Source organism: Salminus brasiliensis, chromosome 5 (assembly GCF_030463535.1).
Source record: "Salminus brasiliensis chromosome 5, fSalBra1.hap2, whole genome shotgun sequence".
NCBI classification, from domain to species: Eukaryota; Metazoa; Chordata; class Actinopteri; order Characiformes; family Bryconidae; genus Salminus; species Salminus brasiliensis.
Window position 1 is genome coordinate 19,046,715 of NC_132882.1, and position 15,546 is coordinate 19,062,260.

Genomic DNA, 15,546 nt, shown 5'->3' on the forward strand with positions numbered 1-15,546 from the left:
GCGGCTCGGATCGTTCAAGCGATTTCTGCGCCAGAAGCGAGCGGTTGTCCACTTCTCTGAGCGATGGAGGAGGACGAGGGAGTGCTGGACCTGCGGCAGTACATCAGCAGCCTGGACCAGTCCTCTTTACCCCGGATCCTGCAGGTCTGCTCAGGAGTCTATTTCCAAGGTGAGTCTCTATTTCCAGCTGTCTCTCCAGGGTTTGGCACAGCTCTGTACTTCAGCCTCCAGTCTTCCTCCTGCACACCTGGCTGGGCTTGAAGGTGTAACTCAGCTCTGCAGGATGAGGAGGGCTGGGCTGCACTCAGGTGCTCTCAGCTGGAGTTTCTGAGGAGTTTAACTGTACTTTAAATGACCGGCCCCTCCCAATCCTGTAAATCCTGCTTGGTCGTCAGTTGTTGACCTGCGCTTTTTGTTAAACACAAGAAACACAAGTTTTAATGAAATTGTCTGTTGTCGAGTTGAGACTTCTATTGACCTCTGGCCTATTGTATGATGATCATATTTTGGTTTTCAAAACACTGAGGAAACTCACAAGCGCGCGCCGTGGTTAGGTTGTCGTGGCCATGAGGCTTCAAGCAGGTTATAGGACCATGGTGATGTATTTGTGTAAAGGGGGAAGCAAGATAAATACCCCGAAAACCACGCGACTACATTAATGACCATTAAAAAAAAAGTCTGATTACTGAATAAATATTCTCATTAGATTTCTACAGATGTGTCTGACAAGAAAAAAAAAGAAAGAAAAAACAGTATTTTACATGACAATAGAAATAATAACAACAATAACAACAACAGTAGTAACAATAAGTATTTTGTTTATTATTATTACCATTAAAGAAACACTGTTCCACTAGACACTTTTCAGTCTTCCTGATGTGAGAAATTTGACTTCACTAATAATGTAAAACTCATTTTTTACACCTTAGATTGCAAAAAGAAAAAAGAGGATGTGTGGTCATCCTAGCTGATTTAAGAATATTCTTAATCTAAGTCTTGATCTTAAATTGTAAGCAGCCGTACTGAGTGAAACTGACTGAAAGGTCACTGACACCTTTCAGTAGTTCTACTTGCTAGCCCAGGAAGCTTCTTGTTTTGCATACAGTATGATAGAAAGACAGCATGAATATAAACTAATATTTAAATTGAACAACATGAGTTAGAGTTGAGGTTATGGTGTGGTTTTATTAAAATAAGGGAAATATATTTTACACTATGATAAAAAAAAATATATATATATATATATATATAATAGCATTAAGAAATACCACACAAGAACCATGGCACTGTTTACAAGTCACACTTTGGCCGCATCTCAGTTGTGTGAAATGACACATTGACACACAGCATTATCTGTTTTCAGGCTCTATCTATGAGCTGTCAGGCAGCGAGGTCTGCCTGTCCACAGGAGACTTGGTGAAGGTCACTGGTGTGGAACTCCTGTCCGTCTGCTGTGAGGATATTGGTACCAACACCACATTTGAACTGCCTATTGAACATTCAGGTGAGCAACAGTGAATACACACAGAGCATTAACATGAGTGCTCATATTTATTACAGGATACACTTTTTTGTTTTGAATAATAATGGAGCACTGACACTTTATCCCATAGAGCTAAGATAGAGAGATACTATAGGTACTATAAGTAGTATAGGTGCTCAGTGTATTGGGTAATCCCCTCTTGTACTTGCCCACACTGACAATCTCACCAAGATCAGCTAATAAATTAAATTAAAATGAAATGTAATTAATGAATTAATTAATAAGTATTTAGTATTCCAGACCTGCCAGACTAAATGCTGTAGTCAAAGACTTCCTTTTATACGCAAAACCTTTTCAAATGATAATTTTATTTATTTCATGGGAAAGTTATTCAAAATGCAGATCACCCTTGCATTGTGACTTAAACAACAAATTAACCAAATCTAACTGATAATGAACTTTAGCTCATTGTTTACAGCCAGGGTTAAATGCAGCCAGCCTTGCTGAATGGTAAAGTGGTTAAAGGGATGATTCTTAATCATTTTAAGATAATGTTGTATGAGCAGACCAGACCAAGTTGTCATTTCTATCTGGATTAATACAAAGCTGTGTTTCACAGTAGAGGCCTCATAGTAACATTCAGTGTGTTTTGCTGCGTCAGGACCTGAACAACCGGCTGTTTTGGAAAACAAAACAAAACAAACATTTTAAATGTAAATGCCTGTTTATCTGTCCGTGATCCGAAGCTGAAATGTTGTTGGGTTGTGCAGCAAGACAAGGAAGCAAACCCACATTGGAGTGGCAGAAAAGAAACTAACTAAACGCTTTGGAGTGGCGTAGTCAAGGTCCTGACGTGACTTCAAGAAGTGCTGGGGCAGAGCTTTATATAAACAGTTCAAGCTTGGAAACCTATTAGCATATCTGAGTTAAAGTAGTTCTGCAAATAAGAGTAAGCTCAAAGCTCTGACAACATGAGAGTATTGCTAATAAAGATCATTAAGGCTACACGGCTATATGGACAAAAGTATTGGGACACCTACTCATTAATTGCTTTTTCCAAAATCAAGGGTATTAAAAGAGAGTTTAACTGGCTTGTGTTGGAGTAACTGTCTTTACTGTCCAAGGGAGGTTTTCTTGCCAGATTTTGGAGCATTGCTGTGAGGATTTGATTGCATTCAGCAACAAGATTGTTAGTGAGCTCGGGATGTTGGATAATCACCTTTCCACCTCATTCCCAACTACCCAGCTTATCTCAAAGTATCGCATGGAACACCATCATTCCAGAGAACACTGTGTGCATTTGCTTGTGTCAGCAATGGGTGCGACTTAAAGTCGCTCCATGTATTCATTACGAGGGTTGTCCATAAACATTTGAACATATAGTGAATTTTTAAGAGGACAGTTGCTAATCAAATGCTTTGCAATTTGGACAAGCTTTTTGTTTTATTTGTTTATTAAGGTTTCTTTTATATTGCATTTTATTAAGAGATCTAATAGCATTCCCTTTGACAAATAGGGGAAAATACAGAAAATCAGGAAGTGGCAAGAAATTACACCACTGTAAATAGTTATTGACTGTAGTCAATCTTTTGCTATGCCCCTTGAACATCAGAGAACCACCCCTGATATTACTTGCACATTAGACCATTCTCAGCACAGCAATGATAACATCATGGCCGTTGAAAGTGCATGCTGTGATGGTGTGAGTGTAGTGTGAGTTGAGTGAGCTAGATAGTGAATATGGATTGGCCAAATGATAGTGTTGTGTGGTTGGTGTGTGGTTGGTTTTTACTGTGTGTGTTCAGAATAGTGTTACAGCCACAAATATAGGTGCTAGAGAATGACTGATAACAAGATAAGCAGTAAAAGAATTATAAATGTAGTATAGAAGTAAATGTAGTATAGAAGTATAAACCTATGAGGCAGGTAATGTGTCTAGTAAAGTAGGTGTTTACAGTGTTCACTTGCCGCTGTTGTGCCGGACACACTTACAGTACCAGTACAGGTACAGTGCTGTAACATTTGGTCAGTGGTGGTAGAGAGCTTGCCAGGCTTTCATGATTCACTGTTGGTATGATGCTTGGTTTGTGACATGTATTCTGTTACAGTGCCCCAAAAAATCAGCTTTGGATTCATTTGTCCAAAACACGTTTTTCTAAAAGTCCTGATCTTTGTCTGGGTATGATCTGACTTTAGTCTGGCCCTGGTGTGTGATTTTAATTTTGTGGAACAGCAACTATTTAAGTCTTCTGAGATCTTTTTAAATTCCTATCTCCAGACGTATATGCATCTACAGCTTTCTTTCTGAAGGCCTCAGAGAGCGCTTTAGATCTTGCCATGGTGATACCGCTCACTTCATCAATCAAGAGCAAAGCAAGCTAAATGTTTAAGGTTTAAATATGACAGGCTCCTCCAACATCCTCAATGACACAAAGATTCATTATCAGCTGATGCGGTGCACATGATTTTAATTTGAGCTATAGTATATTCCTAATTAAAGTAGGAATAAATATAGAGTGTCTCATTTTTTAAAGTAAAAACTATATTTAATTTAATACTGTTGTATTTGTTCATTGATATTAGCGCCATTTCTCAATATTGTTAAAATAAACATCACATTTCAATGTGTAAAAAGACAAAGGTTTTCATGGAGTGTCCAAATCTGTTTCACATGACTGAATGTACTTACTGTTAGATTCAGTTTCTCAGGTACTTTATTGTAAGACTTTTATATTGATTAAATGCAGTTTATTTACATGGTCCTTATGGTTAATGAAGATTAGAAGTACAATTTAACAGACTCCTAAATCTAAAATAACACCTATTTGACTGAATGAGTCTAAATAAGCTCATAAATACTGAATCTAACACCACAAAGTACTCTTATATGCTAGGTGTTTCTGATAAATGGCCATTGATTGTAGGTACCCAATAAACTGACAGCCTAGCATACAGAAAGTCTAAATAGCTTAAATCAAATCAGGTTTATTTTCATGTCACATGAACACAGGTTTAAACGTGAATGAAAACCTTAGGTGCTTGTCCCTTGCAGTAGGACAACACAGGTATAAAATATAAAAATATAAGATTCTGTAAAAATACAGAATACAGAACATTAACATTTACTATACATATTATTGCAATTATAACCCTTTCCTATTCTATGTATATGTCTGATGTCTACATGTCTGGTGTAATTGTTTTCTGTTATATTGCACATTGGAGCCTTAACAAACACAATCTCGTTTAGCTGTGCCCTCCTGCTGCTTTCACTTTGATATACATATGTACAAAGTCATATTAAGAATATTATGACCACCCCTGTCTTGGAATTAACCCATGATATCAGCTCCACTTACCATACAAGAGCACTTTGTTGTTTTATAATTACAGACTATAGTTCATCTGTTTCTCTGCACACTTTGTTAGCCTCCTTTTACCCTGTTCTTTAGTGGTCAGGACCCCACAGGACCACCACAGAGCAGGTGCTATTTGGGTGGTGGTGGTAGCCTCTGCAGTGAGGCTGACATGGTGGTGGTGTGTTAGTGTGTGTTGAGCTGGTACGAGTGGATCAGACACAGCAGGACTGCTCTAGCTTTTAAACACCTTAGCATCACTGCCGTGCCTAGTGTCCTCTGGGCAGCCTGAGACCACTGATGAAGGACTACAGTATGGCCAACACAAACTGTGTAGCTTCAGATTCATTCTCATCTGATCTTAATGGTGGGCCAACAAAGTAAAAGTGTCTAATAGAATGGACAGTGAGTGGACACAGTGTTCAAACACTCCAGCAGCACTGCTGTGTCTGAACCACTTGTGCCAGCCCAACACACACAACCATGTTACCAACAGGAGGCTACCAAACTATGCAGAGAACCAGATAGACTACAGTCTGTAATTAAATAACTTCTAGTTGGAGCTGATCTAATTGGCTGAAGCATTCCAAGGCAGGGGTGGTCATTATATTCTGATACGGAATATACACAGTCATATCATATATATCATAGTGGTGTTCAGTGTGACTGGGCTGTTAGTGCAGTTCTAGGTGGTAGAGTGAAGGGTGCAGAGTGTGTTTCATGTGGGTGAAGGTGTGAAGCGGTGGTTTAAAGTAGTGCTGGTAGAGGTTAGATGCTCATGTATGGGCAATGCAATGAAATGCTGCTGACTGTTCAGTAGTCTGATGGCCCGGGGGAAGAAACTGTCTCTATGCTCTATAATGAAATGGGGTCTAAAACCCTACATATTCTGGCATCATTTTGATCAAGGCTAGCATTTGCAGAAAGAGAGAGTACCAGTGGCCACACTCCAATAATACATTCTCTGCTTGTCATTTTGAAACATCTTATTCTGATCCTAATTTTCTGTTTGTTTTGGGTGTTGTTAGGTCTGTTCAAACTGGTTCCTGAGGATTTACCCTACAATACAATAGAAGAGATGGTAGGCCTGCAACCTGTTGGAGTGGATGCATGTGGCTCCTTTACCTTCGTCAATAGAAATGAGATGACCATTGAGAATTTCACAGTGTCTGCTGGAAGAGAGATTACCCTGTTATCTGTGGAAATCTCTGCAGATGGCAATCGCTATGCTCGCTGTCAGCTGATGGGCCAGCAGGGAGTGTCTGCAGAGGTGCTTATTCCCGTCTCCTGCCATGGAGAGTTCTATGAGTGCGAGAATGAACGAGGGTACTCTTTGCAGGAGATCATGCTCTCGGACAGGCTGTGCAAGCGTCGCTTCCGCAAGACAAAGTCAAATAAATGTGGCAGCCCCTTGATTTTTACTCCCATCTATCAAGTCCAAGGCATCATGCACAGTGCGTATTAGCAATCTGTCTAACCTAATAGCTCTTTTGGTCATTGTTCTGTGCAGAGCACTTCAGTATTTAATGCATTTGATTTTTGCTGTTTTCACAGTGAGAAAGAATATAGTGAAGTTCCCCTCCAGCTTGGAAGTGGATGTTATTGATGTAACTGAACAATGTAAAGATTTAACGTTCGTAACTCCACTGTCGATGGCTGAGGTAGTCACTCAGCCAAAGGAGGCCTTTCCTACCATGGCAGAGATCCTGGAGGAGCCAGAGGCCAATCGTTTCTTTTGCAGCAGCTGGTTCAAAGAACTGCAAAAAGGCAAGCACCTTGTGTTGCACAAGTGGGACAATACCACAATGGTGCTAGCATGCACCCCAAGAGGGAGGAAGGCTCAACAATACTTCTTGATTTCATGTGACTATGGTGGTCAAATGCGGAGGAGACCAAGAGAGTTTAGCTCCGTGTATGACCTGTACGTGGCATTCTCTCGCTCTCCTGGCCTGAGAGTGAGTGTGACCAGACACTGTGAAGCAGTGGAGGAGGAAGGAATACCTGCTTTGAGTGTGGGCGAGCAGCTGGAGGTGTTGAAGTTAGCAACAGTGGCAGGACCAGGAGGTGAAAGAATGGAGAGCCTGACCTGCAGACGGATCATGGAGGAGGATGAGGATGAGGATGAGGATGAAGAGGATGAGAACCAGGGGGAGATGACTGAGATCTGCCTACCTCTGTTCACTCAAGCCCACTTTGTAGAGGTGCTTTCTGACAAGAAAAAGTATTGTTTAGCAGAACTGGGCAAAAACTTTTCCTTGCCCCTTGAAGTCAAAGTAGTGAATCGTGACAGAGCGATGGAAAAAGACCCGCTGGTGGGGTTAACAGCACTGGTAGTGGAAGAGGCTCTAAAGGAAACCACAGTACTTGCTAGCCTGCCTGGCAGGCCTGAGCAGTGCTTTGCATTGCCGATCCGCTGGTTACAAATGTCTCTCTGCTTCACCTCAGACCCTTTGCCTTGGGCTGATTGCCAAAACCCTGAGCTTCACCTTGAGGGCGTCACTGAAGTAACCGACCATTTCTACCATGAATATCACATGTCAACACAGACGGATATGGCTCCTCCTCCACGTCCTCCAAAGCGCAAACCATCATCACCATCATCTTCAAAAACCCCAAAAACCCGTGCTAAATCTAAAGCAGATACTGCTAACATCAAAAGTACCACACTCACCAAAAAACTAGACAGCCTGTCTCTGAGCCAAACAAACCCCATCGAAAACAGACGTGCTCCACCTCCACCTCCACCATCTGAAGTAAGCATTTTCTTATAGCTCATCTTTACATCTTAAAATTAATATCAGCCTGTTTTCTACCTTACTTTTGAATGAGGTTTTTTTTTTGTAAATTGAATTAAGATGCCTGCTTTCTTAAGAAAACTTAGTTCCCCTTTTTTGCCCCACATAAAAAAAAATTGTAAGGCATGCAACTTGCAAAATGTCTGTACTGCGTTTTTCCTTTCTTTATGCAAATCAGTCTGCAGAAGAACCCCCGCCACTGGTTCCTAGAAAGCCTACCTCAGTGAGTTGCAGTAAAGCTAATACATATGTGCAGACGCCAAGAAAACAGAAGAAAAAGCAGCGCAAAACAGGTCAGTCCTCTCTTTATAGGAAACGCATTTAAAAAGCCTCTCGCACCACAACCAAAAAAGTTCAGTTAAAGCAAGATATACTGCATTTAAATAAATATGTATTTTTCCACTTCTTTCCAAACAGCAAGGGATTCCTCAGACAGCGATCATGACTATGAATCTGTGGATGAAATTCTAAATGTTCCTGACAGTATCATGTTTTACTAGATCAGTATGACCTATCAGGATGTGGGAGGAGGCGGCAGAAGATTTGCATTTTAAGCTGCACACAAGAGAGTGTTGTGAAGTGAAATACTATTTAATGTAACAAGAAACATTAAAAGACTTCTGTTTTCTCTGCATACAGCAAAATTAAACAGAAAACTTCTGAGAAGAAGAGAGACTATTACAAAACAATCATTTATTACACAGTAAATGTTTAAGGGATATACAGACATTGTGTACTTTTTATATTAAAAATGTTTATCAAAAAGCCTGTAACTCCCCACTGTTTCTTTTACAAACTCCAACAGTTAACATGCCTGCATTATCACACATACACCAAATGTAGTTCTGCTTAAAGTGAACTCACTGACCACTTCCTGGCCCCACCATTTTCTCAGCACTGTAGTAAATACATTGTTCTAAGCAGCTTAAAACCATGTGGTTTATAACTAGGCAGGCAGATGATGAACTGCCACAGCGCTTGCTACGTAAAAGGTGGTAGATGGTCTTTAGGCCTCTTGATCCGTCGATCTGAAGTGGTCCTCATCGATAGTAGAGAAAATGTGTCCTTCGTTGCTGAGAAAGTCCACAACCTGTCTAAATAGAATGAAAATGGAAATCTTACTGAGCAGGGGGAAGCAAGTAGCAGGACTACAGATCTTTGTACTTCAGTGTGATACTGAATATTAGCACAGGCAAGAACTTTTCCAGTGACCTCAGTGTGGTCTGAATGTCATGACAGAGTTCCTCAAACAAGCCTCAAATTAAACACCAATTTGCCCCCTAGACTAATCACTGTTACTAGTATTTTATCATTAGTATGGTTGTTATTATTAATGATAAATTATCCATATAATTACATTATCGCTCCTGCTCAATGAAATCTCTCCTCTCCTGTAAAGTCACCATTTTAGACATACATGTTATTCACTGGACAGTGACCATATTAACTACTAACCATCTTTGAATTAATATTAAAATGTTCTATCTGTGTAAAGTAACATTCAGTTCTCTATGCAATTCAAGCCATCTCCTGAAGACTTAGCAGAAATATAAAACATAAAAATGGCCCATTTAAGGACAACAGGGTAAACAGAAAACATGACGAGGCCTGAGAGACAGACAGAGGCAGTGTGAACTAGGCGCATGGTCGCTTGTGCTTCACAAATGCTATGCGTTGCCGACATGTCACATCTGATGTAAATCTGAGGTGAAAGACATTTATAACAAATGTCTTTCTGTAGTACATCATACTCTAAATTTACATCTCACACTACATACCAGAAAATAATGAATGATTTAGAAAACAATATCTGCTGCTGCAGTTTTAAGCCCATTTCACACTAGATGCATATGGTAGTCATAGCTGTTTCACACCGGGAAATATCACACGTAAGGTGAAAAGTTTTTGCCTTTTTACCAAGTGACAAATAGCTGCCAGTGTACTGTTTAAATAAACCTTGAGTAAATTTTCATTTCAGTTAGCTATTAAAAGACACCTGCATGTTTTGATTTTTAAGCTAGTTAATATATACAAGATTAGGTTAAAGGTAGCATTGTTGTGGACTATAAATAAATACTTACCTTTGGCTCCAGGAGCCTCAGATGTTGCAGTTTGTTATTGGCTCAGACTGTATATTCAGCAATATTTCTCTATTTTGTACTCTATCTGTCTAGAAACCCACAATGCCACACAGGCTACATGGCAAAAACTGGTACTGGTAGTAATACTTCAACAGCAGGAACCTAAAGCCTGCTAGCTGCTACAGAAAGTGTTTGCATTACTGCAAACTGTGCTGGCTGTTAAATAAAGCACTCTCACTGGTCGCTAATCACTGATCTTAATAACCCATTTCTTTTGGTTGCATTATGCTAGTAAGTCACACTCTTTTTCCACCTGATGACTTGATGAGTGCACTTTATGACCTGCGCACCAAAAGACACCAAGTCCCAACTATAATCCACTGTACTATCAAACCAAAAAACGTTTTTTCCCCCCGGCACTGTATTCACACTTCACAAATCCTTTCAGTGTTAATTAGCCATTAAAACTACTGTTTTACTGGGCACATATGAGCGAAGTGAAAACTCAATAAACATCCATTCAAGTATTTAGCATTCTAATATATTCTAGCACTCCAATATCATGTTACTAAAATATTTGGATTCTGGTTGCCTTTTTGCAGCAGAGCACCAGAACTGCACTAATGTTGGGCAGAGGCTGTGGAATAATTTTTGGGGGAAGAGGAAGAAAAACTATGTAAAACTACATGGTTAAACTACATGCCAACAACTAAAATTCTTGGTGAAGTCACCAAACTTCATTTTTACTTGTACTATGTACAAACACCCATCAGCCAGAACATTAACAATGCCTACTTATTTTACATCAGACACAGCAGTGCTGCTGGAGTGCTCAGCATCATTGTTGAACTGAGAATAGTCCACCATCCAGAAATACCCAGCCAACAGCATTCTGTGACCACTGATGAAAGACTAAAGGATGACCAACACAAACTGTGCAGCAACAGATAAGCTTATGTCTCTGACCGGTTGAACAATGTAGTGTAGAAACAAGGATATGGTATTGTTGTGGTGGATCAGTGTATTACTGATGTTCATATAGTACTAAAGGATGCTGTGTAAAAGCCAATGATTTCATTGTACTCTACACACAAGTAACAGACTAACAGCTTTAACTACAGTAAAAACCACCAAACCAGACTCTGTGGTGTAACTGAGCTTGTGGGTTTTAGTTATGGCTTTTTTTTCTTTTATGCTGTCCAACATGTCTACTTTTAAACACCACGATAAAAAAAAACAAACAAACAAAAAAACAACAGATAATTACTGATTTAGCACTAAATCAGAAAATACATAAAGGCATCAAAAGAGAAACAGTAAAGACAACAGTTTGTCTTTAGTATGTGTTGCATAAAAATAGCAGGTAGAGATCGACCTGCTCCGAGGATCCTGGTACCCACCAGGGTTTGAAAAGGCAGCTCAGCAGGGTGACTTCAGATTACCTCATACCAAACAAAAAAACTAAATGCAAAAATGTTCAAAAATAATTATTTGAAATAATAAATACATTACATAACATTTAAGGATAACTGCAGAGTGGTGTGTTCATAACTTACCCGACATACACTTTTACTTTTAATTCTATTTTAACTTGGTCTTCCTATACCATACAATACTTTTGACCAAGTTATCATACCATAAAAATGTCAGCTGCAACATCCCTAAGCAACTTCTGAGAAAAAAAAAATCTTATAAGAACCGAAAGAGGAAGTCTTGGGGAACTCCAGGGGCTTAATTCTATGACCAAAACATTCTACAGCACTAAACAAAAAGAACTTTAACAAACAGGTACCTGATAACAGTAATGTTCATGCCACTTAGTCTTTGCTTCAGCTCCTGGATGCTGATGCCCTGAGGCTCTGGGCAGCTCTTTATCAGAGACAAAACCTGCACAGCAGAGACCAGAAATCAATTATCCACCTGATGTAATTTTCCTATTATTTTATTTTGTCATCTTATTTTCACATTAGCTCACTTTGAGCTTTATGTGTCAGGAAAACAAAGACTTTCATTCATATTACCTGATTTTGATTAGGGCTCAATCCATTATTGGCCATAGCATTAGCCCCAGAATAGCCTCCAGTCATACCCGCACTCCCCATGCCACTCATGCCAGGACGGGACATGGGGGTCGCGTTACTGTTTATTCCTCCACCTCCCCCTACCTGTGGAAAGACAAAAAGTCAAAAAGAATAGCCATTCTCTCACACCTTTCACTTTGTTCTGCTGACCTGCTACACACATTGCACAATGTACTGTGCTGTTTTACTCACTGTATACAACAATGTCAGTGTTACCATAAAAAGTAGCAGACATTAAGATTACATAAATTCATTGGTCAGCAGCTCAGTTCAAGCACAGGAAGCTTTGGTGTTCCTTTGAGGTGTTTCTTACCATGGCCTGTGGTTTGCTGAGTAGCATATGAGCCTGCACCACTTCTAGCATATGAGAAGTGATCTCATTCATGTCTTCTAATGGCCGGACGCTGAATGCCACCAAAGACCTGTTATTCTACAAGACAAATTAAATAGTTCAACAATAGCCAAACTGCATCTCGGTAAACTGCTACAAAACTAAAAGACAAAGTGATTGAATCTGCCTGACTCAACTTCATGTATGAGTGTACCTTAAAATGGAAAATATTTACAAAAAACAAAAAACGATACACAAGACAGGGGCACCCATATACAATGTACAAACCATCAGTGTTTGTGAACATACACTATATGGACAAAAGTATTAAGACACCTGCACAAGCTTTTCATAACATTTGAAATCCATAGGCATTATAACAGCTGTAACAGCTTCCAAATGTATGGGAAGGCTTTCTGAAACATTTTTGAGTGTGTACCCCTCAGTATTAACCCCTCATCCACCAAACTTTACAGTTGGCACAACGCTGTCCGGCAGGCAACGCTCTTCTGGCATTCACCAATCGCAGACTCGTCAATCACACTGTCAAATCGAGAAGATATTTCCCGAATAGACACGAACTGAGTTGCAATGGTGGCATACTATTACAGCACCACACTAACTCAGTGAGCTCTTTAGAACGACCCATTATTTACCAAATGTTTCTAAAGGCAGATGAACCGATGGTAATTCAATGATTAAGAGGTGTGTTTTCAAATGACAACTGTTGTGTTCGTGCAGTGCATGCAAAACCAGCCCAAGATTCTCCATGTGGATCCATTTTACAAGCTGCTTGTTTATTCATCAATGAGGTCTATTATGAAGCATTGTTCATGGCCAATCAGAAAGTATTGCAATTATATTTATAAGTACAGCAACTGTCAAGGCTTTCAAAGAACTGTCTGTACTACTAGATCTGTACTATGGCTTCTACATTACAGTGTGATTTCAACATTTCCTGACAACGATTTAATAATGCTTATATGAAAAGTGACTGAACAGATATACATGTAGTGATCCTGACCTGAAAAGACCGTAGGTTGCCAGAGACCTTGACGTACGTGTTAGGTGGAATGACTGAGCTATCCACACTGGGATCCTAAGAATGAGGAAATAAGTTTTACTGCAAGTTATATTTAGTACAGTTAACACAGTTACAAAATATATAATCCAAAAACACAACTTTCTTCCTACCTCTGTGTCAACCCATTGCTTCACATCCATGGGGGCGCCTGTCATGTCATCGACTTTGTACTGAATGTTAGTCATGGATTTATCTGTGCTTCGGATGATACCAACAATAGTGACCTAGGCGGCAGAAAAAAACTTTACTAAATTTACTAAAGTTCCTCTTTTCCCTCAACACTAAACCAGCTACAAGGCAAACATAAAAATATATATACAGTGAATCTCTTCTATACAGTCATCTCTTCCAAGACACAACTACATTGTTTCAGAGAGTATCTAAGCACATGAGAAATTCTACTTCTAGACCATAAATACAGAGATGAGGAATGAAACTCACCTGAGCAACCTCAACATCACCTACTCTGAAGACATCCTCTGCCTGGGCTGCAGACATGAGTTGTGAAACTGTGCAAGGAACTATCTGCTGTGCACGTGTCCTCTACAAAAAACATGATGGCAAGAATGTCAAAGACAGAAGGCAGTAGGTATGGCCAATACAATGACTGATTTATACATTTACACTTCCACATGTCAGTAAATAAAAAGGTTTGTCTTTAGATAATGCAGAAAGAGTTAAGGCTGACCCCTTTTTTGTCTCCTCCCTGCGAGGCAGCAGGTGAGCCAAAGCCCCCTGGTGACTGTGTGTATCCACCACCCATGCTGCTTCACCGTACGATCCTGGAGAGGGAAAAAAACAAAAAAACAGTTCTGATATAATTCATCACTTTTTACTGCAGTGATCAGATAGTACAGCTCACAGGCAGTCACACTCAAAACAGTGGAACGCCCCACGTCTAAGGCTCGCCCATAAGGTGGCAGGTGCATGTTAGCACTTTGAACCACAGTTGTAGGTTCTCAAACAGCAGAATGCTACAATCTGCACTATATATATATATATATATATATATATATATATATATATATACACACACACACACACATACATACAATATCAGTGCGCATTTATCATTAGTAGCATTATTTTACAGAAGTAATACTACTTTTATTGACAGAAATTAGTATTTGTTTAGTAGAAAACGTTAAATGTTCTCCTCATTCCCTCCATGTATAAATTAGTTCCCTCGATTTCATATTATTCAATCATTTCCTCTGTTAAACAACAGCATCCTCCCCAAACTTAGCTACCCTAGCCTAGAAAAGTCCGTATAGCTAGTTGAGCTCCTTGAGCACCAAATTGAACCGAGTTTTTCTATCAAAGTAAGGACTCAACTGAAGGTGTCTCAGGGTATTTAGCCAGCTACATAAGCTTGGAACAGAGTCTGTCCATGTATAACTTGTGTGTTTTAGCATTTTAATCTTGGTCTTAAACTCTTAAGACAGCATTGTCAACCGCCAAACGACAGCAGCAGCTAGCACCAGCTACAACAGATGAAAGTAGCAACCAAGTTTCATCAGTTGTAGCTAGAACAGCTAGTGCTAGCTAGCTACTGTGGTCGTCTGACAGCTAAAACAGTTAAAAAACGAGGTTTCAGCTCCGTGTCCTAACCATCAGCATCTATTAAGGATTTATTTGACTCAGATCTGGTCAGTCTACTTCAACGTCGTAGGTAAACCTGTACTGACTGTATGGGCGCTGGCTAGCTGATACGCTAATTAACACGCGTAGTACTTTCAAAGGATGCTAACACTGAGCGCAAAGTCTTTAAAGCTGCCTACCTTGATTCCACATTTTCTGACTCTGAGAGAAAGTGATATCTGTTTTGATTAGGTCCAGAAAGCAGCGCTAAAGCACACTAAAGCAGACTGACAGGCCGCAGCTAGTCTCTGCTGTTGTTGTTCTGTCGGACTCCGCGCGCAGAAACTACCTCACCGCGCGCATGCGTCTCAAAAATTCCCGCGAAATCCAGCCTAAAAAAACTTATTGCCTCAAATGTGCGACAGCGTCTGACAACAAAATAGATACCCATGCATTATTTATTAGGTATGTGGATGAATATAAATAACATTAAATTATAGAAGAATAGAGAATATACCCATATATATATATATATATATAGGGGTGCAGTTTAGCGTAGTCTGGGCTAAAGTGTGTTTGTAGTCTCAGTTTTTTGAACTGGGAAATAGAGGTGGACTGTAAAGCCCGCCCACATGCAAAGAGCAACCAGGGTCTCTCTCTCTCTCTCTCTCTCTCTCTCTCTCTCTCTCTCTCTCTCTTTCTCCCTCTCTTTCTCTCTCTCTCTCTCTCTCTCTCTCTCTCTCTCTCTCTCTCA

At 39.9% G+C, this 15,546-nt stretch overlaps 3 protein-coding genes across 3 annotated transcripts in view; 1 reads left to right on the plus strand and 2 right to left on the minus strand.

The window, feature by feature from the left end:
• themis2 (thymocyte selection associated family member 2) lies at positions 1-8,362 on the plus strand. The gene is made up of 6 exons (XM_072679746.1): positions 1-169; positions 1,364-1,504; positions 5,868-6,293; positions 6,394-7,592; positions 7,813-7,927; positions 8,052-8,362. The coding sequence occupies exons 1-6, from the start codon at positions 64-66 to the stop codon at positions 8,132-8,134; spliced, it is 2,070 nt and encodes a 689-aa protein (XP_072535847.1). The 5' UTR covers positions 1-63; the 3' UTR covers positions 8,135-8,362.
• A 278-nt stretch (positions 8,363-8,640) lies between these two features.
• rpa2 (replication protein A2) lies at positions 8,641-13,366 on the minus strand. The gene is made up of 6 exons (XM_072679171.1): positions 13,322-13,366; positions 13,152-13,226; positions 12,110-12,226; positions 11,737-11,880; positions 11,508-11,602; positions 8,641-8,728 (listed from the first exon to the last, which is right to left on the minus strand). Exons 1-6 carry the CDS (start codon positions 13,364-13,366, stop codon positions 8,641-8,643), a joined length of 564 nt encoding a protein of 187 aa, XP_072535272.1.
• mecr (mitochondrial trans-2-enoyl-CoA reductase) overlaps positions 13,346-15,546 on the minus strand; it is a 13,010-nt gene continuing 10,809 nt past the window's right edge. The window contains exons 11-13 of the mRNA XM_072679749.1: positions 13,900-13,993; positions 13,653-13,754; positions 13,346-13,435 (exon numbers count right to left, since the gene is read on the minus strand). Coding sequence (XP_072535850.1) covers positions 13,669-13,754; positions 13,900-13,993 — 180 coding nt within the window. The 3' untranslated portion in view covers positions 13,346-13,435; positions 13,653-13,668. The remainder of the gene's footprint in view (positions 13,436-13,652; positions 13,755-13,899; positions 13,994-15,546) is intronic.

Bases quoted from the DNA above. Each gene is read 5' to 3' on its own strand.
- themis2 (XM_072679746.1), top strand. From the start codon at position 64: ATGGAGGAGGACGAGGGAGTGCTGGACCTGCGGCAGTACATCAGCAGC. The intron at 170-1,363 runs GTGAGTCTCTAT...ATCTGTTTTCAG, and splicing joins CTCAGGAGTCTATTTCCAAG to GCTCTATCTATGAGCTGTCA. The intron at 7,928-8,051 runs GTCAGTCCTCTC...CTTTCCAAACAG, and splicing joins GAAAAAGCAGCGCAAAACAG to CAAGGGATTCCTCAGACAGC.
- rpa2 (XM_072679171.1), bottom strand. From the start codon at position 13,366: ATGACAGGCGCCCCCATGGATGTGAAGCAATGGGTTGACACAGAG. The intron at 12,227-13,151 runs GTCAGGATCACT...TTTGTCTTGTAG, and splicing joins GCAACCTACGGTCTTTTCAG to AATAACAGGTCTTTGGTGGC. The intron at 8,729-11,507 runs GTACCTGTTTGT...CATTCTATTTAG, and splicing joins ATGAACATTACTGTTATCAG to ACAGGTTGTGGACTTTCTCA.